Source organism: Oncorhynchus nerka, linkage group LG28, assembly GCF_034236695.1.
Source record: "Oncorhynchus nerka isolate Pitt River linkage group LG28, Oner_Uvic_2.0, whole genome shotgun sequence".
In the NCBI taxonomy this organism is placed as follows: Eukaryota; Metazoa; Chordata; class Actinopteri; order Salmoniformes; family Salmonidae; genus Oncorhynchus; species Oncorhynchus nerka.
Window position 1 is genome coordinate 13,298,729 of NC_088423.1, and position 25,910 is coordinate 13,324,638.

The 25,910-nt window shown below is 41.4% G+C and overlaps 2 protein-coding genes across 2 annotated transcripts; both read right to left on the reverse strand.

Annotated features, from left to right (window-relative positions):
- Nucleotides 1-9,306: 9,306 nt before the first annotated feature.
- On the reverse strand, nucleotides 9,307-13,368 carry LOC115112878 (parvalbumin beta 2). The gene is made up of 5 exons (XM_029639906.2): nucleotides 13,265-13,368; nucleotides 11,029-11,092; nucleotides 10,255-10,387; nucleotides 9,846-9,955; nucleotides 9,307-9,707 (listed from the first exon to the last, which is right to left on the reverse strand). The coding sequence occupies exons 2-5, from the start codon at nucleotides 11,084-11,086 to the stop codon at nucleotides 9,682-9,684; spliced, it is 327 nt and encodes a 108-aa protein (XP_029495766.1). The 5' UTR covers nucleotides 11,087-11,092; nucleotides 13,265-13,368; the 3' UTR covers nucleotides 9,307-9,681.
- A 5,907-nt stretch (nucleotides 13,369-19,275) lies between these two features.
- Nucleotides 19,276-22,083, reverse strand: LOC115112879 (parvalbumin-2-like). Its single transcript, XM_029639907.2, has 5 exons — nucleotides 21,980-22,083; nucleotides 21,114-21,183; nucleotides 20,854-20,986; nucleotides 20,248-20,357; nucleotides 19,276-19,573 (listed from the first exon to the last, which is right to left on the reverse strand). Exons 2-5 carry the CDS (start codon nucleotides 21,172-21,174, stop codon nucleotides 19,548-19,550), a joined length of 330 nt encoding a protein of 109 aa, XP_029495767.1. The 5' UTR covers nucleotides 21,175-21,183; nucleotides 21,980-22,083; the 3' UTR covers nucleotides 19,276-19,547.
- Between the last annotated feature and the right edge of the window lie 3,827 nt (nucleotides 22,084-25,910).

Here is a 25,910-nt window from a genome sequence, read left to right on the forward strand (position 1 = left end):
AATGATATATACCTGTGTACCTGTATACCTTGCCCCTGACCATCCCCTGCTCTATAGTCTTAAATGGTGGTAGTCAGTGATAAATGATGTATGACTTTAATTTATATAATAACATTGAACATTGAGAAATGTTATTAACAAATAATCAAAAGAAACATCTACTGACTGATCCATGAGAAGATTAAAATGAGCATTGCCTGTTAAGTAAGTAATCCTAAAATATGAATTCCCCTACCATTCTGTCAAAAACCAAGTGGGAGCAGATGGGGACAGATTATCTAATATCTTCTCATGCTAATCTAATGTAGGCTGTCAGACAGATATTACACTGACCATCCATCAGCAAACGGCATGGCAATTTAACCATGTCACATCCCACCAGTATAAGGTTGCACTTCAATCCAACATATTAACTCACATACATCTTAATCTCAATACTTAGTGAATAAAGTCTACTGTACATGTTATTTTTCTTTTTTTTTCTTTTTCAAAAGTATTTTAGTTTATATGAACATGCAGGAAATTGTTAGAATAAAAACTCCTGTATGAAATGTTTGCTCTGCACCCTTTTGTTATACTCTCAGGGTACCAAACAGTGTTCTGTTCCACTGTAAAGGTGAATAGCCCACACACAGTATTCTGCCTCCTGAATAAATTCACTCAACCTACATGTTGGCTGATAGCCTGCACACTGTGCTTGTGATTCCACCTGGTCACTATAACAACCTTCTTGGCTGTGGTGAGGGATGTGTAAGGGATCAGTTAGAGGCTTTCAAAACATCCGGAACAGCAGCAGCAGCATCTCTCATGACTTCATTTAGTCAGGACAAAATGAAGGTGGAGGGAAGATGAAGGGACCAAGGGAATGATTTTTCTCAATTATACTCGACCCAAAACCCAGTCCAACCTTACCAACCATTCATCTCTTGATTGACAGATCTTGATAGATGATATGAAGGCATGCATAGAAGAAGAAACATGTTTGTGAAATGTTTATAATTTGATTCAGTGCCAGACAGTGCCTCTGGCATTAGATCGTTTGACTTTCACACCACCTAGCGGTTTGTCTCTGCCAATGCACGGGCCTCAACATAACATCCACATAAGTAGGCCAAAATGGCTTCTAAGTATTCGACCAATTTTTCACTGTTGTATAGGCTTATTAAATCAATAAGGGATAAGGCTGTTTCCCCCAACCCTCTAGTTTGATTGATTGGAGTTTGAGTCAGAAGTTGTGTTGTCTATATTTGATCTGTCGGCAGTCTAGTAGGCCTACACTAGAGGCATGGGTCATGGGTCACTGGTCACCTGTAGCCCATAGGCACACAGGTGACCAGGAAGTAGGGATGCAAAGGCAATAAACATAGATAGAGAACTCTAGTGCCCAAAAGCCCATTTTAGATTGGGCAGCACCATTGAGGACTTTCACAGTTTTCAAGTAGTCAACGTGGTGGGACTTCCTGTGGTTTAAGGAAGGATCACATAATTCCATCCAGGTCATCAGGAGGGATCAGCCAATTAATTATACTCGTGAGCAAACATTCCAATGACATATCAATTACCCAAGCCCAGGTCAGTTAATCCCAACCATTGTCTCGCTGGAAGCTGCTATAGACCACCAAGTGCTAACAGTCAGTATTTAGATAACATGTGTGAAATGCTTGATAATGTATGTGATATCAATAGAGACGTATATTTTCTGCATGATTTAAATTTTAGCTGGCTTTCATTATGCTGCCCTTTAAAAAAAAAACTTAAAACTGTAACTAGTATTTGCAACCTTGTTCAGGTTATCAGTTAACCTACCAGAGTAGTTACAAACAGCACAGGAATGAAATCATCAACATGTATTGATCCCATCTTAATGATCACAATATAGTAGCCATATCTAGGAAAGCAAAGTTCCAAAGGCTGGGCCTAATATAGTGTATAAGAGGTCATGTAGTGATTCCTATGTTGTTGACGTAAAGAATATTTGCTGGTCTGTGGTGTGTAGTGAGGAGCAACCAGAGGCTGCACTTTACATATTTATGAAATGTCTTATCCCAGTTACCAGTAAGCAAGCACTCATTAAGAAAAGGACTGTAAAACTGTTAAATCCCCGTGGATTGATGAGGAATTGAAAAATTGTATGGTTGAGAGGGATGAGGCAAAAGGAATGGCAAATACGTCTGGATGCACAGCCGGATATATTGATAAAAGACACCTTGTTTGAGAGAGATTTACACGGTTATCAAAACGTCACGCAGGGGTAAGCCTACATGAAACACAGCCCTTATTTAAAGTGTTTCTAAAATCCCCTACGGTAAAACTGGTGGAAATACGATTGGAACCATTTCCCTGTTTGACCGCTAGGTGTATGGGTATTATGACACCTCCACTGTGGGGCTCTATGGCACAGGCAGAGACAATAGAGAAAGCAAGACATTTCATAGGGCCTTTTTTCTGATTAATCTGTGGAGAGTTGGAGAACTAAGTAGACCAGACCCAGCTGCTATCGCATTGGTGCGTATGGGAGAGCCACCTCCTTAGTAGACCGGAACTGTGATTTTATTTTATCCAGTGGTAAAATGCCTTTTGGCATTATCTTTAAAATCCACTATCTTTGGCACAGGTATGGAGAACCTACTAATTACATCTGCCTGCATGGAATTGTTGCAATTTATGTTTTTGAATTTTGCTGCTAATAAATGGGCAAAAAGTCCAACCAGCTATAGCGTCTGCATGAACATTTCATTCATCATGCAATTGGCTGTCACCTAACTCAAAGTCCTCCTGACTTCAGAGTCTGGAAAGTTGGTCTTTATGTTTTTGGTCCGATGTGTTGATAATTAGTTAATGGACATTGGAGGTAATCTTCTTTATATATTTTTTTTATATGATTTATTTATTTGTTATGTTTATTTACTTATTTATTTTTACCCCCTTTTTCATCATATCCAATTGGTAGTTACAGTCTTGCCCCATCGCTGCAACTCCCGTACGTCCTCCCAAACACAGCCCCGCCAAGCCGCACTGCTTCTTGACACAATGCACGCTTAACCCCGAAGTCAGACGCACCAATGTGTTGGAGGAAACACTGTACAGCTGGCAACCGTGTCAGCGTGCATGTGCCCGGCCTGCCACAGGAGTCGCTATAGCGCGATGGGACAAGGACATCCCGGCCAGCCAAACCCTCCCTTAACCCAGACTACGCTGGGCCAATTGTACGTCACCTCATGGGTCTTTTTGAACCAGGATCTGTAGTAATGCAGCTAGCACTGCACGATGTATTGATACACAATGTGATGATAATTAGTTTATGGACATTGGAATGAATCTTTTTCCTGCAATTGACTGACACCTTACTCGAAATCCTCCTGACTTCAGAGTCTGGAAAATGTGTCTTTATGTTTTTGGTACGACGTGTTGATAATTAAGGGGTCTGTGGTTTTACTGGTTGGTTCTCCTGTGTGTCTTTCTCACTCAAACACCCACAGGCACAGCCACACACAGCCCACGAGCGCCGCCCCTTCCAATACAACTGTTGGATTTTCAGATCCAAACAATGAGACGTCTCAACCCCCTAGGGGGAAAAACATTTTACAGGACCAATCGATGCGTCTGCTCAATTCCTGAGTGAATATTGCTTTGTTAAATAGCTTCCTGTCCAGACCAGTGAGTCACAGCTCTTCCTCACTGTGTGGTCATGTGGGTCACAATAACAACATTCTCTGGTCTGATGAAACCAAGATTGAACTGTTTGGCCTGAATGCCAAGCTTCACTTCTGGAGGAAACAAGGCATTGCTCATCACTTGGCCAATACCATTCCTACGGTGAAGAATTAGGTGGCAGCATCATGCTGTGGGGATGTTTTTCAGCAGCAGGGAATGGGAGAAAAGTCAGCATGAGGGAAAGGTGAACGGAGCTAAGTACAGAGAGATCCATGATGAAAACCAGCTCCAGAGCGCTCCGGGGCGAAGGTTCACCTTCCAACAGGACAATGACCCTAAGTACACAGCCAAGACAATGCAGGAGTGGCTTCGGGACAAGTCTATGAATGTCCTTGAGTGGCCCAGCCAGAGCTCGGACATGAACCCGATCGAACATCTCTGGAGAGACCTGAAAATATATTTGAGTTTAATCATAATATTTGTTGTAATATTTGATATGTATTTTCTGGTGGATTTAACTGAAACAGCAATGAACTTACTATGTTTTGCTTTAAAAATAGCTACAGTTGAAGTCGGAAGTTTACATACACCTTAGCCAAATACATGAAATCTCCATCGCTAACAATAACATTTTCCGCCAAGATAGAACTGCCAAAGGGGGCGGTGTTGCAATCTACTGCAAAGATAGCCTGCAGAGTTCTGTATTACTATCCAAGTCTGTACCCAAACAATTCAAGCTCCCACTTCTAAAAATTCACCTTTCCAGAAACAAGTCTCTCACTGTTGCCGCTTGCTATAGACCTCCCTCTGCCCCCAGCTGTGTCCTCGATACCATATGTGAATTGATTGCCCCCCATCTATCTTCTGAGCTCGTGCTACTAGGTGACCTAAACTGGGACATTCTTAACACCCCGGCCATCCTACAATCTAAGCTTGATGCCCTCAATCTCACACAATTTATCAATGAACCTACCAGGTACAACACCAAATCAGTAAACACGGGCACCCTCATAGATGTCATCCTAACTAACTCGCCCTCCAAATACACCTCTGCTGTTTTCAAAAAAGATCTCAGTGATCACTGCCTCATTGCCTGCATCCGTAATGGGTCTGCAACCAAACGACCACCCCTCATCACTGTCAAACGCACCCTAAAACACTTCTGCTAGCAGGCCTTTCTAATCGACCTGGCCGGGGTATCCTGGAATGACATTGACCTCATCCCATCAGTAGATGATGCCTGGCTTTTCTTTAAAAGTGCCTTCCTCACCATCTTAAATAAGCATGCCCCCCTCAACAAATGTAGAACTAGGAATAGATATAGTCTTTGGTTCACTCCAGACCTGTCTGCCCTTGACCAGCACAAAAACATCCTGTGGCGTTCTGCATTCGCATCGAATAGCCCCCATGATATGCAACTTTTCAGGGAAGTTAGGAACCAATATACACAGGCAGTTAGAAAAGCTAAGGCTAGCTTTTTCGAACAGAAATTTGCATCCTGTAGTACTAACTCAAAAAGGTTATTGGACACTGTAAAGTCCATGGAGAATTAGAGCACCTCCTCCCAGCTTCCCACTGCTCTGAGGCTAGGAAACACTGTTACCACCGATATATCCACAATAATTGAGAATTCCAATAAGCATTTCTCTACGGCTGGCCATGCTTTCCACCTGGTAACCTGGTACTCCGGTCAACTGCCCGGCACCCTCCACAGCAACCCGCCAAATCCCCCACCATTTCTCCTTCACCAAAATCAGATAGCTGATGTTCTGAAAGAGCTGCATAATCTGGACCCATACAAATCAGCCGGGCTAGACAATCTGGACCCTCTCTTTCTAAAATTACCTGCCGAAATTGTTGCAACCCCTATTACTAGCCTGTTCAACCTCTCTTTCGTATCGTCTGAGATTCCCAAAGATTGGAAAGCTGCCGCGGTCACCCCCCTCTTCAAAGGGGGTGACACTCTAGACCCAAACTGCTATAGACCTATATATATCCTACCCTGTCTTTCTAAGGTCTTCGAAAGCCAAGTTAACAAACAGATTACCGACCATTTCGAATCCCACCGTACCTTCTCCGCTATGCAATCTGGTTTCAGAGCTGGTCATGGGTGCACCTCAGCCACGCTCAAGGTCCTAAATGACATCATAACTGCCATCGATAAGAGACATTACTGTGCAGCCGTATTCATCGACCTGGCCAAGGCTTTCTACTTTGTCAATCACAACATTATTGGCAGACTCGACAGCCTTGGTTTCTCAAATGATTGCCGCGCCAGGTATACCAACTACTTCTCTGATAGAGTTCAGTGTGTCAAATCGGAGGGCCTGTTGTCCGGACTTCTGGTAGTCTCTATGGGTGTGCCATAGGGTTCAATTCTCGGGCCGACTCTATTTTCTGTTGCTCTTGCTGCTGGTGATTCTCTGATCCACCTCTATGCAGATGACACCATTCTGTATACTTCTGGCCCACTCTTTGGACACTGTGTTAACTAACCTCCAGACGATCTTCAATGCCAGACAACTCTAAACGCAAGTAAAACTAAATGCATGCTATTCAACCGATCACTGCCCCCACCTGCTCGCCCGTCTCCTTCCGTGGCCTCCAACTGCTCTTAAACGCAAGTAAAACTAAATGCATAATATTCAACCGATCACTGCCCCCACCTGCTCGCCCGTCCAGCATCACTAATCTGGACAGCTCTGACTAAGAATACGTGGACAACTACAAATACCTGGGTGTCTGGTTAGACTGTAAACTCTCCTTCCAGACTCACATTAAGCATCTCCAATCCACAATTAAATCTAGAATCGGCTTCCTTTATCGCAACAAAGCATCCTTCACTCATGCTGCCAAACATACCCTCGTAAAACTGACCATCCTACCGATCCTCGACTTCGGTGATGTCATCTATAAAATAGCCTCCAACACTCTACTCAACAAACTGGATGCAGTCTATCACAGTGCCATCCGTTTTGTCACCAAAGCCCCAAACACTACCCACCACTGCGACCTGTAAGCTCTCGTTGGTTGGCCCTCGCGTCATACTCGTCACCAAACCAACTGGCTACAGGTTATCTACAAGTCTCTGCTAGGTAAATCCCCGCCTTATCTCAGCTCACTGGTCACCATAGCAGCACCCACTCGTAGCCCGCGCTCCAGCAGGTATATCTTACTGGTCACCCCCAAAGCCAATTTCTCCTTTGGTCGTCTTTCCTTCCTGTTCTCTGCTGCCCATGACTGGAACGAACTGCAAAAATACTGTATTTATTTATTTATCTTGCTCCTTTGTACCCCAATATCTCTACTTGCACATTAATCTTCTGCCGATCTACCAGTGTTTAATTGCTATATTGTAATTACTTCGCCACCATGGCCTATTTATTTCCTTAACTTACCTCATTTGCACTCATTGTATATGGACTATTTTGTTTTCTTTTGTTCTACTGTATTATTGACTGTATGTTTTGTTTATTCCATGTATGTGTTGAATTGCTATGCTTTATCTTGGCCAGGTCGCAGTTGCAAATGAGAACTTGTTCTCAACTAGCCTACCTGGTTAAATAAAGGTTAAATAAATAAATAAAATAAACATTTAAACTCAGTTTTGAACAATTCCTGACAATTAATCCTAGTAAAAATTCCCTGTCTTAGGTCAGTTAGGATCCCCACTTTATTTTAAGAATGTGAAATGTCAGAATAATAGTAGAGAGAATTAATTATTTCAGCGTTTATTTCTGTCATCACATTCCCAGTGGGTCAGATGTTTACATACACTCAATTAGTATTTGGTAACATTGCCTTTAAATTGTTTAACTTGGGCCAAACTTTTCGGGTAGCCTTACACGAGCTTCCCACAATAAGTTGGGTGAATTTTGGACCATTCCTCCTGACAGAGCTGGTTTAACTGAGTCAGGTTTGTAGGCCTCCTTGACCGCACACACTTTTTCAGTTCTGCCCACACATTTTCTATAGGATTGAGGTCATGGCTTTGTGATGGCCACTATAATAACTTGACTTTGTTGTCCTTAAGCCATTTTGCCATAACTTTGGAAGTATGCTTGAGGTCATTTTGGAAGACCCATTTGCGACCAAGCTTTAATTTCCTGACTTGAGATGTTGCTTCTATATATCCATATAATTTTCCTCCCTCATGATGCCATCTATTTTGTGAAGTGCACCAGTCCCTCCTCCAGCAAAGCACCCCTACAACATGATGCTGCCACTCCCGTGCTTCACGGTTGGGATGGTGTTCTTTGGTTTTGCAAGCTTCCCCCTTTTTCCTTCAAACATAACGATGGTCGTTATGGCTAAACAGTTATATTTTTGTTTCAACAGATCAGAGGACATTGCTCCAAAAAGTACCATCTTTGTCCCCATGTGCAGTTGCACACCGTAGTCTGGCTTTTTTTATGGCAGTTTTGGAGCAGTGGCTTCTTCCTTGCCTAGCGGCCTTTCAGATTATGTCGATATAGGACTCGTTTCACTGTGGATATAGATACTTTTGTACCTGTTTCCTCCAGCATCTTCACAAGGTCCTTTGCTGCTGTTCTGGGATTGATTTTCACTTTTCTCACCAAAGTACGTTCATCTCTAGGAGACACAACGCGTCTCCTTCCTGAGCGGTATGGCGGCTGCGTGGTCCCATGGTGTTTATACTTGCGTACTATTGTTTGTACAGACGAACGTGGTACCTTCAGGTGTTTGGAAATTGCTCCTAAGGATGAACCAGACTTGTGGAGGTCTACAATTATTTTACTGAGGTCTTGGCTGATTTCTTTTGATTTTCCCATGATGCCAAGCAAAGAGGCTCTGAGTTTGAAGGTAGGCCTTGAAATACATCCACAGGTACACCTCCAATTGACTCCAATTATGTCAATTTGCCTATCAGAAACTTCTAAAGCCATGACATAATTTTCTGGAATTTTCCAAGCTGTTTAAAGGGAGAGTCAACTTAGTGTATGTAAACTTCTGACCCACTGGAATTGTGATAGAGTGAATTATAGAAGTGAAATAATCTGTCTGTAAACAATTGTTGGAAAAAATACTTGTCATGCACAAACAAGATGTCCTAACCGACTTGCCAAATCTATAGTTTGTTAACAAGAAATTTGTGGAGTGGTTGAAAAACGAGTTTTAATGACTTCAACCTAAGTGTATGTAGACTTCTGACTTCAACTGTATATTTTGGAAATTATCTCATTTTCAAGTAACTGAAAGTTAGATTTAGGTCTTAGTGACAGAAATATACATGACTAACCACTTGTTCGCTACTATATGACATGACTATTCCAGTTCAACCATTGACCTCTCATCTCCTCACCTTAGTTTCTACTGTATGTGGTGATCATTTTGATTATAAATAGCGGATGCTCCGCTTATATCCACTTCGCACTATCCTACGGAGTCAAACTATGCTGGTTTCGATATTTTTTTTCCACATGGTCCTTTTCAGCAACTATGGGGGATGTGTAACTAGGCCAGCTCAGTACAGCTTGGTTTTGCTTGGTTCAGTTCAGATCAGTATTGTGAGAAAAGCTCTATTAAAGTGGGTCAGGTGATGACAAAATTCCCCTCTTGTCTAAAAAGGTACTTGCATATGGAGTGTTACTGAAATTCAATCAAACTCCTAAGAAAAGATGAGACACCATATTGAAAAAGAACGTTTATTCTCTTCTATATCATTCGATGTCTATTTCCCAAAAAGTGCACCATTGATTTGACAGTAAAGCAAAACTCAAATTAACGAGGACAGCGGAGACACAGCCATGCTACATTTACATTCAAAGTGGACAGAAAGATGCACTATGGGTAGACAGTCACAGGCTATGTCTGATATGACACCCTATTCCCTATGTAGTGCACTACTTTTGCCCATCGGCAATGGGTGAAGGTAGTGCACTATCTATGGGATAGGGTGTCATCTCAGACAGTCACAGTCACGTGTATAAAAGTGTTAAGATGAAAAGGGGGATGTCTTGGGTCAAGTTGTTCCTTCAGATCAAGATGTGTTGGTCAGGTCTTTATTTATCCTTTGATCATGGCAGCAAACTCTGAAAATGTGAACACAAAAATGTATATCAATGGTTCAATAATGTCTTATTCAACAGTTAATTGCAAAGACTTGCCAGGAACATGCATGTCTTGTTGTTGAAAGAATGCTCCAAAATTCCAAAAGGAATATTCCTCACCATCAACTCCAATCATGCCATCACCATCCTTGTCCCCATCAGCCAGGAAAGCCTTGGTCTCAGCGTCAGTCAGGGCTCTGGCAGAAGCAGAGAAGTTCTGCAGGAACAGCCTGGATGGATACAGCGCATGCAGGCAATGAGCAAAGACCGTGAATACAGACTATCCTGCTGCTTTCCTTCTCCACTCATATTTTGCTGAGCTAAAAATACAGAGAGGTAGGTTTGAAGTTAGGTAATTTTCTCCCCACACTAAACAATCAGTCAAGCCCCCATTCACTCTAAGGAACATGATCAAACTCTCCCTTTCAGCACAGCATCGGAGCTGTGAGCCTGGTGAGGCATGAGAGAGCAGGCATAAACCAGAATCAGAGGTGTTAGAGGATGAGTGGAATATCAGAGGGGTCCTTACTTGAGCTCATCCTCCTCAATGAAGCCACTCTTGTCCTGGTCAATGACGTAGAAGGCCTTCTTCACGTCATCGTTAGACTTGCTGGCCAGGCCAACCTTGGCAAAGAACGCCTTATGGTTGAAGGAGTCAGCAGCTGAGGGGAGATCAGGTATCCATTAAAGTGCTGTAGGAGGATTCCACAGTTACAACTACATGGCTGTGCCTGCATTGCTTTGGTAATGTTAACACGTTTCCCATGCCAATAAAGCCCCTTGTATTGAATTGCATTGAGAGAGAGAGAGAGAGAGACACTGAACGATGCTGGTGGGCCATGGCTGTGCCTGCATTGCTTTGGCAATGTTAACACGTTTCCCATGCCAATAAAGCCCCTTGTATTGAATTGCATTGAGAGAGAGAGAGAGACACTGAACGATGCTGGTGGGCCATGGCTGTGCCTGCATTGCTTTGGTAATGTTAACACGTTTCCCATGCCAATAAAGCCCCTTGTATTGAATTGAATTGAGAGAGAGAGAGAGAGACACTGAACGATGCTGGTGGGCCATGGCTGTGCCTGCATTGCTTTGGTAATGTTAACACGTTTCCCATGCCAATAAAGCCCCTTGTATTGAATTGAATTGAGAGAGAGAGAGAGAGAGAGAGAGAGAGAGACAGACAGACAGACAGACAGACAGACAGACAGACAGACAGACAGACAGACAGACAGACAGACAGACAGACAGACAGAGAGAGTGAAAATGAACTGAGGCACAACTGAGGCATCTATAAGAGGTTTACCTGCGCAAGCAGCGAGGGCTGCAGCAACATCAGCATCGTTAAGACCGGCGAAGGACATGTTTAGCTGTGTAGAACGCAGAGAAGATCAGTTACAGCAAAGCAAATGTTATTCTGTTCTTCACCTGCTTCTGCATAGCAACTGAAACTACTGATTTCATTATGTCCTTTGTCCTTGGATATTTGGAAGATTGAACCTCTCAACCCATATTAAACAATTGCATTTCCTAATAATATAAGTGGTAATAACATAGTTATTGTTATGTTATTAACATCTGAAAATCAAGTTCTATTATTTTGGATAGTTTTGGTTCTTTTGGTTAGGATAGGTTAGGACATGTTCTTTTCATTAGTTTTTGTTATTTTGGTTAGGATAGGTTAGGACAGGTTCTTTTCATTAGTTTTGGTTATTTTGGTTAGGATAGGTTAGGACAGGTTATTTTCATTAGTTTTGGTTCTTTTGGTTAGGATAGGTTAGGACAGGTTCTTTTCATTCGTTTTGGTTCTTTTGGTTAGGATAGGCTAGGACACATTATTTTGATTAGTTTTGGTTCTTTTGGTTAGGATAGGCTAGGACACATTCTTTTGATTAGTTTTGGTTCTTTTGGTTAGGATAGGCTAGGACACATTCTTTTGATTAGTTTTGGTTCTTTTGGTTAGGATAGGCTAGGACACATTCTTTTGATTAGTTTTGGTTCTTTTGGTTAGGATAGGCTAGGGCAGGTTATTTTTATTAGTTTTGGTTCTTTTGGTTAGGATAGGTTAGGACAGGTTATTTTGATTAGTTTTGGTTCTTTTGGTTAGGATAGGTTAGGACAGGTTATTTTGATTAGTTTTGGTTCTTTTGGTTAGGATAGGTTAGGACAGGTTATTTTGATTAGTTTTGGTTCTTTTGGTTAGGATAGGTTAGGACAGGTTATTTTGATTAGTTTTGGTTCTTTTGGTTAGGATAGGTTAGGACAGGTTATTTTCATTAGTTTTGGTTCTTTTGGTTAGGATAGGTTAGGACAGGTTATTTTCATTAGTTTTGGTTCTTTTGGTTAGGATAGGTTAGGACAGGTTATTTAGATTAGTTTTGGTTCTTTTGGTTAGGACAGGTTATTTTGATTAGTTTTGGTTCTTTTGGTTAGGATAGGTTAGGACAGGTTATTTTGATTAGTTTTGGTTCTTTTGGTTAGGATAGGCTAGGACAGGTTATTTTGGTTCTTTTGGTTAGGATAGGTTAGGACAGGTTATTTTGATTAGTTTTGGTTCTTTTGGTTAGGATAGGCTAGGACAGGTTATTTTGATTAGTTTTGGTTATTTTGGTTAGGATAGGTTAGGACAGGTTATTTTCATTAGTTTTGGTTCTTTTGGTTAGGATAGGCTAGGACAGGTTCTTTTGGTTAGGATAGGTTAGGACAGGTTATTTTGGTTAGGATAGGTTAGGACAGGTTATTTTGATTAGTTTTGGTTATTTTGGTTAGGATAGGTTAGGACAGGTTCTTTTCATTAGTTTTGGTTCTTTTGGTTAGGATAGGTTAGGACAGGTTATTTTGATTAGTTTTGGTTATTTTGGTTAGGATAGGCTAGGACAGGTTATTTTGATTAGTTTTGGTTCTTTTGGTTAGGATAGGTTAGGACAGGTTATTTTCATTAGTTTTGGTTCTTTTGGTTAGGACAGGTTATTTTGATTAGTTTTGGTTCTTTTGGTTAGGATAGGTTAGGACAGGTTATTTAGATTAGTTTTGGTTCTTTTGGTTAGGACAGGTTATTTTGATTAGTTTTGGTTCTTTTGGTTAGGACAGGTTATTTTGATTAGTTTTGGTTCTTTTGGTTAGGATAGGCTAGGACAGGTTATTTTGATTAGTTTTGGTTCTTTTGGTTAGGATAGGCTAGGACAGGTTATTTTGATTAGTTTTGGTTCTTTTGGTTAGGATAGGTTCACACAGCAGAGAGCATCAGGATGGAAGGTCTTCTATTCCAAAGCCCAGACTTGCAGGAAGTGAATGATAAAGGATATCATCCCAATGATGTAGCCTAGGGATTTAGTTGTATGATGTCCTTCCATTTGGTTCCTTCATTATTCCAAAGGCAAAAAACTTTTCCTGAGTTTCTTTAATTGAGATATTGTTTATTGTAGATGCTTCCTCCATGTTCAGTTCCATAGCAAGATGTAGTAAAGCCGAAGGGTTGAAGATACATGCAAGATGTTGTCGACCTGACAAGATTAAGATTTATCCCTCTGCAACAGACTCACCTCAGGTTTGGCTCTAAGGCTTGAGTGGATTCGCAAAGATGATTCTGCCAAATGGTGTAGGCCCCCCCTGCCTAAGCCTTTGACCTTATATATATATTACTCACCTGAAACATGAGATGTAATGTAATAGACACCGCATGCAAAGCAGTTGGTTGAAAATGTGTCCAGTAGTCGGGGTCCTTTCTATTTATATATACATACATGAAGATGCTTAAAAGGTACTTGTATGCTTAATATTAAATCGGGCTAATAATATACACTTCTGCTATGGATGAAATATACTTGCTGCCGATGCAGATTTATATCCTGTGAAAAGCCATACAGATGATGTGATGAGGTAAATTGGATTTTGTAGTTATTGAAAACCAGACTTTACACACAGATGTCTGAATCTTTTGTTGGCTTCGAAGTTCATAAGTGAGCGCCTGCACGTGCGCAAACGTTACTGTGATATTTTAAAAAATAATTTCAAATGTTTAGATTTGAAATGAAATGTTATTTGTCACATGCTTTGTAAACAACAGGTGTAGTAGACAGGACTCTATTCAATCCGCATCGCAGAAGTTCAGCTTTTGCAGAGTGATTGAAATTTAAAGACAATGTTTCTGCTGTAGCATAGACCGCATTCTCGGTAAACGATGCATATATCGACTCAATCTGAAATGACCTTTACATTTATATCGCCTCAGCTTTACACATTGAAAAAGCCATAACAGTGAAATGCTTACTTGTGTTTTTATTTATGTTTTACTGTCTGTTTTACAAAATGCATCAATAACCACTTAGTTTAACAGTTCAAAGGTCTAATTTACAACTGAGTTGCTCTAATGAGTTATTGGCATGTGCAAATTGTCTGTAATGAGTGGTTGCTCATGTACCCTAAGTGTTGAACAAAAGTAGAGTTTATGATGTATTGCTGTAGGTGTAGAGTGCTGTGTTATGTTGCAGAGGGAAACAAACACACTTGAATGACTTGAAAGGCTAATTATAGTAGTGTTGATGTGTCTTTTATGTTAATAGTTTTAAAACACCATTTAAAGGCCCATTGCAGTCAAAAATGTGATTTCCTGTGTTTTATATATTTTTTCACACTTTAAGGTTGGAATAATACTATGAAATTGTGAAAATGATGATCATGCAGTTTTAGTGTAAGAGCTGTTTGAAAAGACTGTCTGAAATGTCAGACTGTTTTGGGATGGAGTTTTGAAATGGCTGGGGACATCACCAGGCGATAGATTTAGTCCCCACTCAGGCCACTCCCAGACAGTCCTAGCAAAATTCTTGATTGAGAAATGGCTCTTTGCTATGAATCTATTTTTGTTTATTTTTGACCATTTCAATTGAAAACAATCACTGTAAAGTAATGAATTGTTACCCAGAAGTGATTTGATATTGAGATAAAAACGGCTTCCTTGGACTTTTAACTAGTGTGTAAATCACCAAGTGCTGCTGACACAATTGAAATTATATATGAGGAAAATAAAAGCAAAACAACTCAAGCAACATAATTCAAAATCTGACCCAAAATGTCACATTCAATTTTATATGTTGTTTTAATTGTTATATATGTTGTTGTAATTGTTATATAATATTTGCACATTTAGTAAAAAAGACAAAATTATACCAGACCACATGAAAAATATGAATTCCTAGAGCTCTAATTGGGGCCTAATAACTTCTGGAATCATGAATCTGTTCAATAGCTTGTCACACATCTTTCCCTACAGTTGGATGTACTGGTCCCTCCTGGGCAGTTCAACATGTTGACTGGGGACCTCTTTGCTGAGGAATGTGATTGCTTTTTCTCAGTGTCATTGTAATTCTGTATATAATGGTGCCGGAGGGGATGGCTGCCGTTTTACAGGCTCCTATAACCAACTGTGCTATATTGCTTGTTTTTACACATTGTTGGTAACTCATTTTGTACATAATGTTGCTGCTACCGTATCTTATGACCGAAAGAGCTCCTGGAAATCAGAACAGCGATTACTCACCTCGAACTGGACGAAGATTTTTTTCTTTAATGAGTCCGACGCAAAGGTTTATAAAGCTTCGTCAAGACAAGGTCCAAATCCCCGTCATCAGTGTGAAGAAACGGTGGGGGGAAAGGGGAGGAGGGCTGGGTGCCTTGTAAGAATTTGCAGATGAATTTGCAGATGAGTAGGTAAACCACCACTTATCTCAGCATTAAGGGCCAACGTGCAATCATTGGACAACAAACTGGACAATCTACGATTAAGACTATCCTACCAACAGGACGTTAAAAACTGTAATATTGTCATGCCCTGACCTTAGAGATCCTTATTTATTCTCTATGGTTGGTTGGGTCAGGGTGTGACTAGGGTGGGAATATCTATGTTTTCTATTTCTTTGTTGGTTTGGCCGAGTGTGGTTCCCAATCTGAGGCAGCTGTCTATCGTTGCCTCTGATTGGGGATCATATATACTGTAAGTTGTGATTTTCCGTTTGGGTTTTGTGGGGTGTTATTTTCTGTTTAGTGTCTGTGCCTGACGGAACTGTTCGCTTTTCGTTTTTTGGATTTGTTATTTTTGTTTGAGTGTTTCTTGTAAATAAATATCATGAACACTTTCCACGCTGCGCTTTGGTCCACTCTTCCTTCCACCGACGACGAGCGTTACAAATATCTTATGTTTCACCGAGTCGTGGCTGAACGATGACGGATAATATAGAGCTAAACTGTAGACCACACTATCTACCAAGAGAGTTCTTATCTATATTATTCGTAGCTGTCTATTTACCACCACAAACAGATGCTGGCACTAAGACCACACTCAACGATCTGTATAAGGCCTTAAGAAAACAAGAAAATGCTCATCCAGAAGCGGTGCTCCTAGTGGCCGGGGACTTTAATGGAGGCAAACTTAAATCCGGTTTACCTCATTTCTACCAGCAAAACAAAACAAATCTAAAAGTAACACAAGAAAATTTCATAACAATAATGAGGCTATAAACGGGGGTACCGGTGTCACGCCCTGACCTTAGTTATCATTGTTTTCTTTATTATTTTGGTTAGGTCAGGGTGTGACGAGGGTGGTATGTGGGTTTTTGTCTTGTCTAGTTTTTTTGTTGTAATTCTATGGGGTTTTGGTATGTCTAGGGATATGTAGGTCTATGGTGGCCTGAATTGGTTCCCAATCAGAGGCCGCTGTTTATCCTATTTAGATTGCCATTTTCCATTTTCGTTTTGTGGGTTATTGTCTATGTGTAGTTGCATGTCAGCACTCGGTTTAGCATAGCGTCACGTTCGTTTTGTTAGTTTGTGTAAGTGTTCTTTTTTAATTAAAGAAGAATGTATTCTTATCACGCTGCGCCTTGGTCTCATCATTACGACAAACGTGACAACCAGTCAATGTGCGGGGGTACAGGTTAGTCGAGGTAATAATATACAGCGAGTAGCAGCAGTGCTGGTGGTGTCAATGTAAGTAGTCTGGGTGGACATTTGAGTAATTGTTCAGCAGTCTTATGGCTTGGGGGTAGAGGCTGTTAAGGAGCCTTTTGACCCAGTGCCGTGCGGTTGCAGGGAGAACATTATACGACTTGGTTGACTGGAGTCTTTGACAATTATTTGGACCTTCCTCTGACACCAACTAGTATATAGGTCCTGGGGGGAAAAAATGCTAGGAAGCTTGGTGATGTACTGGGCCGTACGCACTACCCTCTGTAGCGCCTTCCAGTCAGACACCGAGCAGTTGCCATACCAGGCGGTGGTGCAACCGTTCAGGATGCTCTCATTGGTGCAGCTGAAGAACTTTTTGAGGATCTGGAGACCCATGCCAAATTTTTTCAGTCTCCTGAGGGGGAAAAGGTGTTCTCGTGCCCTCTTCACAACTGTCTTGGTGTGTTTGGACAATGATAGTTCATTGGTGATGGGACCTCAAGGAACTTGAAACTCTCGAACAGCTCAACTACAGCCCCGTCAATGTTAATCGGGGCCTGTTTGGCCCGCCTTTTCCTGTAGTCCAGGATCAGCTCACATTGAGGGAGAGGTTGTTGTCCTGGCACCACACTGCCAGGTCTCTGACCTCCTCCCTATAGGCTGTCTCATCATTGTCGATAATCAGGCCTACCACTGTTGTGTCATCAGCAAACTTAATGATGGTGTTGGAGTTGTGTTTGGCCACGCAGTCGTGGGTGAACAGGGAGTACAGGAGGGGACTAAACACCCTCTCCTGAGGGACCCCAGTGTTGAGGATCAGGGTGGCTGACGTGTTATGGCCAACCCTTACCACCTGGGGGAGGCCCGTCAGGAAGTCCAGGATCCAGTTGCAGCGGGAGGTGTTTAGTCCCAGGGTCCTTAGCTTAGTGATGAGCTTTGTGAGCACTATGGTGTTGAACACTGAACAGCATTCTCACATAGGTGTTCCTTTTGTCCAGGTGGGAAAGGGCATTGTGGGGTGCAATTGAGATTGCGTCACCGGTGGATCTGTTGGGGTGGTATGCAAATTGGAGTGGATCTAAGTTTTTCGGGATGATGCAGTTGATGTGAGCCATGACCAGCCTTTCAAAGCACTTCATGGCTACCGACGTGAGTGCTACGGGGCAGTGATAATTTAGGCAGGTTACCTTCGCTTCCTTTGGCACAGGGACTATGGTGGTCTGCTTGAAACATGTCGGTGTTACAGACTCGGTCAGGAAGCGGTTGAAAATGTCAGTGAAGACACTTGCCAGTTGGTCCACATACAAGTATACATACGTGTGTGACCAGATGAATGTCATTGTGTTCCAAATGGCACCCTTTTCCCTATGGGCCCTGGTCAAAAGTAGTGCACCATATTGGGAATAGGGTGCCACGTTGGATGTTTCTAATGGGTTTTATACTGCAGCAGGTGGCACTCTTGAGTTTTTCCTCTTGCTTTTGTGTGAAGGCATTTCACAGCCAGCTGGATAAACTTTGGGAATCAGTTTGTTACCATTCTATTTATATGGTTGTGTAGAGACTATCCAAACCCTTTTAATAAATCTAGCACTGGAAACCTCATCCGTTAATATTTTATGGTACATAACTTACCAGGCAGAGAATTACATGGGAAATGGTAATTACATATTAATACCAGTAATACCTGACCCCTAACCCCTGACCTTTACCCACAGACAGGTAGAGGAATCTATTTAGACACCCCTTAACTATTCTCCCTCAAATTATGTCCTTTGTATCCATTCCTGACATTATTTAATATGAGTGTCGTTGTAAAATGTCAGAAGAGTGGACAACTCGTTATTGGATGAAACTAGGACTGAATCCAAGCTGATGTGGGACATTCTGACATTCTGACATTCTGACATTCCAAACTCCACTTAGAGGTGATCCTTGGACTAAATTCCACCTTGTCATCAATTAGTATGTACAAATAATTAAATACAGTTTGTGTACATTCTAGCTGGAAACAAATATCTCCAAGTAAATGGTCAGAGTGCAATTTGTTCAATTCTCCTTTCCCTTTCTTCATAAATAGAAATGGCCTTATTCTATGTCACCGAGTATGACATTCTCTCAGTCTGATATCTGAGAGAGAGAAACGTATTCATAAATGTGCCTCATTAACAAAAATGGTGTAACTTGGGAGTTCTGAAACCCTAGCCGGGTACTGGCTGGGGCCCTTTGGAATGTGCTGGCTCTAACTGAACAGAGATCCTCTAGCTGGCCAGCCCCCTAAAGAGCTGGCTTCAAGAGGTCCTGACAGCGGCTGTGTCTTTCTGAACCAGCTATAGGTGTGCCAGAGCTGAACATATATCTGTCTCCTATATGCAGTGCCAGAAGGTGGATCCTGTTTGAACTTTATGTGAACATGTGTTCACATGATGTATGGCATTGTTCACTATATACAGTTACTTCTCTGTACTCCAGGGAATAATGTCAGGTGGGAATCCCAGCGTAGCTAGTGCAAAATCAGTCCTATATGCTCTATTATTCTAAATAAACATTCTTTAGTTCTTTGAAGGACTTCCTCAGTTGTGACACTCAATGTTCGATTAATAACAGAAGTCGGTGCTAATCCAAATGTGAATTTATTTCAATTTTCAAAAAGTGCAAAAGCATGGTGGTAAATTTTTGCACACCGGCTGAATGCGAACATAAGACATATTTAAAAAACATAACAGTCAACACGCTTTGGGGGTGTGGGGTTACAGTCAAAACAGTCTGTGCGACATTCCTAAATCAAATGAATATAAAAAAGATGCAGTATGTGACAGGCAGCGGGCCAGGACAAAACCTCAACAGCAGATGTGTGTTTCTATGATAACCAAGCCAATGGTAGATGACTTATGCGTTCACCAAGGTGACAAACTCTGTGGAAACAAGGAGGAAACCACAACAGTTATTGTAGTGGCAGGTCTTGATGAGATCTTTTAAAAAATGCACCTCATAAAATCCTCATTCCTACATGGCATTTAAAAGTAGTTATATGTAACTCGTAGTTACACAAGTCATAAAAGCAGTTACTTGTTATTTTTAGGGGTACTTTTAGGGGTACTTTTATATCCAATTGGTAGTTACAGTCTTGTCCCATTACTGCAACTCCCATAATGACTCAGGAGAGGTGAGAGCCATGCGTCCTCCGAAACACGACCCTGCCAAGTCACACTGCTCACTTTAACCCGGAAACCCTACGCAATGTGTCGGAGGAAACACTGTACAGCTGGCGACGAAAGTCAGTGTGCATGCGCCTGGCCTGCCACAAGGAGTCGGTAGAGTGCGATGGGACAAGGTCATCCCGACCGGCCCAAACCTCTCCTAACCCAGACAACGCTGGGCCAATTTTACGCCACCTCATGTGTCTCCCGGTTACGGCCAGCTGTGACACAGCCCGGGATTGAACCCGGGTTTGTAGTGATGCCTCAGACCACTGTGCCACTAAGGAGGCCTAGTTACTTGTTACAGTTACTTGGCCAACTGAATAGGGTAAAGTACATAGTTGCTAGTTTGATAGTTTAATTGAAATGTGTAAAAGTGATTTGTTTACCATCTACTCCGATCATGCCATCCCCATCAACATCTCCTGCTGCAAGGAAGGCCTTGGTCTCTTTTTCTGTCAGAGCTCTGGCACCAGCAGAGAAGGTCTGGAGGAACAGCCTGGAGAAAGAGGAGGAGGGTGGAAGAGAGGGAGGGAGAGAGGGAAAGAAGGAGGGAGGAAGGGAGAGCAAGAGGGAGGAAGGGAGGGAGAGCAGGAGGAAGGAGGGAGATAGGGAGGGAGAGAGGGAGGAGGCTTTTTTTGAAAATTGTGTGCTATTTTCCTATGTGAATTCATGACTTTTGAATTCATTAGTTGAATAAAAATGCATTTAACCCTCGAATTGACCCTTGGATCTATTTTAGTTTAAATGATTTACATTTCTGGCCTCAGAATAGTCAGAAGGGAATAGCCCAAATATGGAGGTTACTGGTGTTCATTTCAGTTGAAGGGTGTGTTTATGTTACCCCTATGCAATCAAATGAATATGAGACTTGGTGGGTAGAGAGCAAGGAATAGTCCAGATATGCACTGGTATTAATTTCAGTTTCAAGGGTAGTGTTGCGTTGTACTGGACAGTAACGTAGCCTTTGACAACTGAATCAACATGAGACTTACTTGAGCTCATCCTCCTCAATGAAGCCACTCTTGTCCTGGTCAACGAAGTAGAAGGCTTTCTTCAAATCCTCAGCAGACTTTCCGGCCAGGCCAACCTTGGCGAAGAACTCCTTGTGGTTGAAGGACTCAGCAGCTGTGAGGGATAAACACAGTGGTCATTTCAACATCACAACCTGCTCATGGATGATTAAACCTGGTCAATATGGCCCCTTCCACTTTCACTGACATTGGTTGTCATAAATCAATTAAGTGTAGCACACCTGCACAATGCTTGAGGGCAGCAGCGATATCCTCATCCTTAAGCATTCCCTTGAAAGCCATTTTTAGATTCTGAGAAATGGAGAGAGAGAAAGTGAGAGAAGAGAGAAGAGATTGAGAGAAACATTTTCGAAGTCCTGAACATAAATATTTAACAGTAAATACATAGACTATCTTTTGACAGATAACCACAACTGTCAAGAAAACTGTTTTAGGCTTATAGATAGACCTTTTTTCAAATGTTCTTTAATTAATTAACTAATTATTTAGTTGATTCATGGATTTAAATGGATAAGAAATAGCATTGGTTCTGTTTTATCTGTATCCTACAAGTTTACATTCCAAACTTAGCTCCTCTGTGCTCAAAGGCAGAGTGCCCCAATGCAAGAAACTACAGTAGGCCAGCACGCATACAGTAGTATGCTGTGACCCATGACCTTTAGCTCTGCTAGACCTGTTTCTATTCTGTCTCTCAACCATTCACACACAAAGATTCACATAGGACATGAAAGTCCAGCCATGGTAATTTAGATTGAGAACAAGCATTGGTTTAGAAAGAAAGATTGAGTAAGACATGTCTGCCAGCGACAGTAAGTCGTTTTTAGAGTGGTCTTCGAACTGACATTCCTCGTGAGCCAAACCCATGGCATAAGTCCTCCATCTCCATCTCTCAGGTAAACGCTTGAAGTCCCATATTTTTTTTATTTTTTTAAAAACTCCAACTCCAAACACATTCCAGATAGAAACGTTTCCCTCTTCATTTTTATTGAATGTATTCCATGGAGGTTGTAAATAAAGATCTTTGCGTGTTGTTGAAAACCATTGGTGGTCAGTAAATTAGAACATCAGTCCGATTGAGGGAACTCACCTTTGGAAGATTAGTGGCGAGGAGGCAGTTGTATCTCAGTGTAGGGCCGGATGAAGCAATTCTCCTTTAGCTCTCACATTATATACTCTCGCCCTTCAAGGTGTAACGCACACCATATGCTTAGGGTTAGTTTTGGAAAAATGTGTCTAGTAGTCAAATTGTGCTATTTTTATCCTTTCAACTAAGGATATGCATGCAGTCCTTGGTGAAACGCAAGGCGTGCATTTTTGGCCTCAAGCTCATCTACTCATTCAGCTGCATGTTGGAGGTAAAATGCCTGCAATGCATATTGGTTTTGTAATATGACCCCTTATCTGCAACCTCAGTGAGTTTCTGAATGTGTAGAACAAGTCTTACATCATAAAACAGATATGAACCATTTAGTATATGTCAAATCACATCATTTAGTTTTATATGATTTATATACAAATGTAACTGTTTTAAGCTAGTGTACATTACAGTTTTAACCATTATGGACACTAACATCTCTGTTTGCCGCAAATTGATATATTCATGTGATGTAGGCCTCAATGTTATACTTCATCATTCTTATGCTAGACGATATTGTGCTTGTCGTACTTGTAAACAATATAAATCACCTACATACCAGCACAGTCTCATTTAAAAATGTTAAAAGTTGCTGTTGTTGTTGATAGAAACATAGACATAATCTTCTTGACAGTTGAAAGGTTCCAATGTTATCAGTTTATAGCAAGAAACTTAATCCCTCGTCTGCCCTTCATATAATCACGAGGAAATGACCTGGTTTGGATGATCTACTGCAGTTGGATACACATGAGAGGAATATAGACGTTTGTTGACTTGACTCCTTACCCTGGGCTACATGCTCATGTAAGGCCCAGCCTGTCAATGACATGGCTAGGATACATCACAGTGTCGTACGAAGACAGGTGCTACATAATTTATGGTCAAACCCAGATACAGTATATGTATATACTTTCCATCAGAGGAAGACAGCTGCAGGCGAGGCAAGGGTTAAGCCAAAGACTGTTTATTTGTGTTGGTTTACAATATCATATTTTTCTTTGTCAAAAATACCTCAGATTATACTACTAGTACTGACAGACAGAGGCTGGACCAACCCAAGAAGGCACTGAGCAGATTCACACAGACCATGTACAGCTTGTCTTCAAATTGTCAAAATACATATCTTCCTCTTCATGTCTTTATGAAGACATGACAAGGTTGGAGAACTCTGATAGAGAGACAAACAAACAAAAAATGAAAATGTGCTCATTAACCTTCAATATGCAGAATGTAGAGATTGAATTACTTTCCAACCACATGCCAAACTAGGTTTCTGATCCAGTGATCCTGAAACTGCCACAAGAATCAGAAATGTTAACTCTGGCCCAAGGCCCTCGTTGCCTAGTAACTCTACCGTCCCAGCCTATCTTTCCACCCCTGTCATTGTCCCCAGCCAGGAGGAAGGCTCTGGTCTCAGCCGCTGTCAGGGGACGAGCCCCCTTGGAAAAGTTCTGGAGGAAAAGCCTAATACACACACAAGCATGAAACACAAAACATTAAAGTAGTATTACATACAGTACACTATACAGTATAGGTTTTGTGTGTTTGATTGTATCCATCTAACAGATCAGAAGTACTTGTATTAGGCATCAATTGTTGAGAAACGAAATAAAAAGTATTCTTAGTGTGATATCTGCTTAGTATCAGCTGCTGTTTTGATCATTGGTTCAAGTATGTTATATTGAGACTCAACTGTAGATTGTCCTGTTTGATGTAGCCACTCTTGTTCTGGTCCAGGATCACTGAAGATCTTCTCAATTTCAGGGGGAGACTTCTTGGCCATCCCACCATCGCAAAAAAATTCTTTGGGCTGAAGGAGTCGTTTGCTAATAGCAGAATGGACAATGCAAAATGACAAGTGACCAAACAAACCGCTGACGTTTGAAGTTATTAGTTCATATCTCACTGAGTTTCCTTTTCATTGGACTTCTTGAGTCTTAATATAACCACATTTGTGAAGCCACAATCATATACACAAAGATATACTGCATTCATGAGACCCTATGGGCAACCTAACATCCCTAATGTAAGATTCAAATTCAAATCATTTTATTGGTCAATTGCAAACAAGGTCCAACTGAAATTTAAATTCTGCTTTTAACCCGACCACTCCTAAGGACGCACATAAATATAGAGGTTTGGAGAGATGCGGGGGCTGACAAAATAACATTCCCCATACCAATTCAGCTACAGTAGAGGTCAAAACATTCCCCATGCTCATTAAGCTACATTAAAGGTCAGAACATTCCCCATACCAATTAAGCTACAGTAGAGGTCAGAACATTCCCCATACCAATTAAGCTACAGTAGAGGTCAGAGTCAGAACATTCCCCATACCAATTAAGTTACCGTTGAGGTCAGTGCAAACGCACAATGTAGTACATCCATGCCCCTGCAAGTGTTGATAGCTGAAGTAATATCTGACACAGCGAGGAAGTCTGTGAGAGTCATACTGAATCTGTAGCGAGATAGTGATGAGACGTAGCAGCTAGTGGTTGTATCCAGACTGATGGTGAGGTCAAAAGCTACTGATAAGAGGGACTTTATGATACCGTGGTGTCAGAAACCACCATCGTTTCCCTGCCAAACACAGCTGCCTTCTGTACCCACTTGATGTTCAACTGACGTGGATGTCACAGCGTCACTATGACAAAGCTTTTGTTTGGCACTTTAGAGACAATCTGAAAGTATCCCTTCTGGTGAACAGAAAGCCTTTCTTACTAGCTTTCCCCCCATATACTGAGCATTCGGGAAAGTATTCAGACCAGTGGAGGTTCCTCAGAGGAGGAAGGGGAGGACCATCCTCCTCAGTGAATTTTATAAAAATAAAAATAGTAAATAATTTAAAAGTTATCCTTTTTAGATAAAACTATCCTAAATTTAATCACGCTGTCTCCTCTCCTTGTTCGGGCGGCGTTTGGCGATCGACGTCAACAGCTTTCTAGCCATCGCCGCTCCATTTTTCAAATATCCATCATGTCATTTATCTAATTGTATTTAACCCTCTGTTTCCCATCATGTTTTGTGTGTAATTGTTTTCATGTCAAGCGATGTTCTTTAGCGGTTTACGTTATTGTTCCGTTTTTTTGAGCGAGTTTGTTTTGTTGTGCTCCCGGTTTGCAACTATAATAAAGTACACTTTATTTATCATACTCTGCTCTCCTGCACCTGACTTCGCTTTTACACACACATTGACACACGTCAACAAATAATTGATTAAAACATACTATTTTGCCATAAAGGTCTATAGTAGCCTCAACAGCACTCTGTAGGGTAACACTATGATGTATCCGGAGGACAGCTAGCTTCCGTCTTCTTATGGGTACATTGACTTAAATACAAAACCTAGGAGGCTCAGGGTTCTAACCCCTTTCCATAGACTTACACAGTAATTATGACAACTTCCGGAGGACGTTCCCGGAGGACATCCTCCAACCTATCAGAGCTCTTGCAGCATGAACTGACATTTTGTCCACCCAATCAAAGGATCAGAGAATGAATCTAGTAGTGAAAGCATAAGATACAGCTAGCTAGCAATGCACTGCATAACATGTGGTGAGTAGTTGACTCAAAGAGAGAGAAATACAATAGTTGAACAGTTTTGAACAAATTAATTTCTTCCAAAATGAAGGAGAAGCAAGAAATATATAAAGTGAGAGATTTACATTTTTTTTCACTTGCAGTTTCACTTACTTTGTTAGCAAATGCAGCTAGCTAGTTTAGCCTTCTCAAACACCCTGCTCAAACAGAGGGATGCTATGTTAGCTAGCTGGCTATGACTATCCAACACAACACTGGAACTCTTCCAAGTCAAGGTAAGCTTTTGGTTTTATTAATTTATTGCCACCGGGGCCCGCTGGTGTAACTGCTTATTAACGGTACA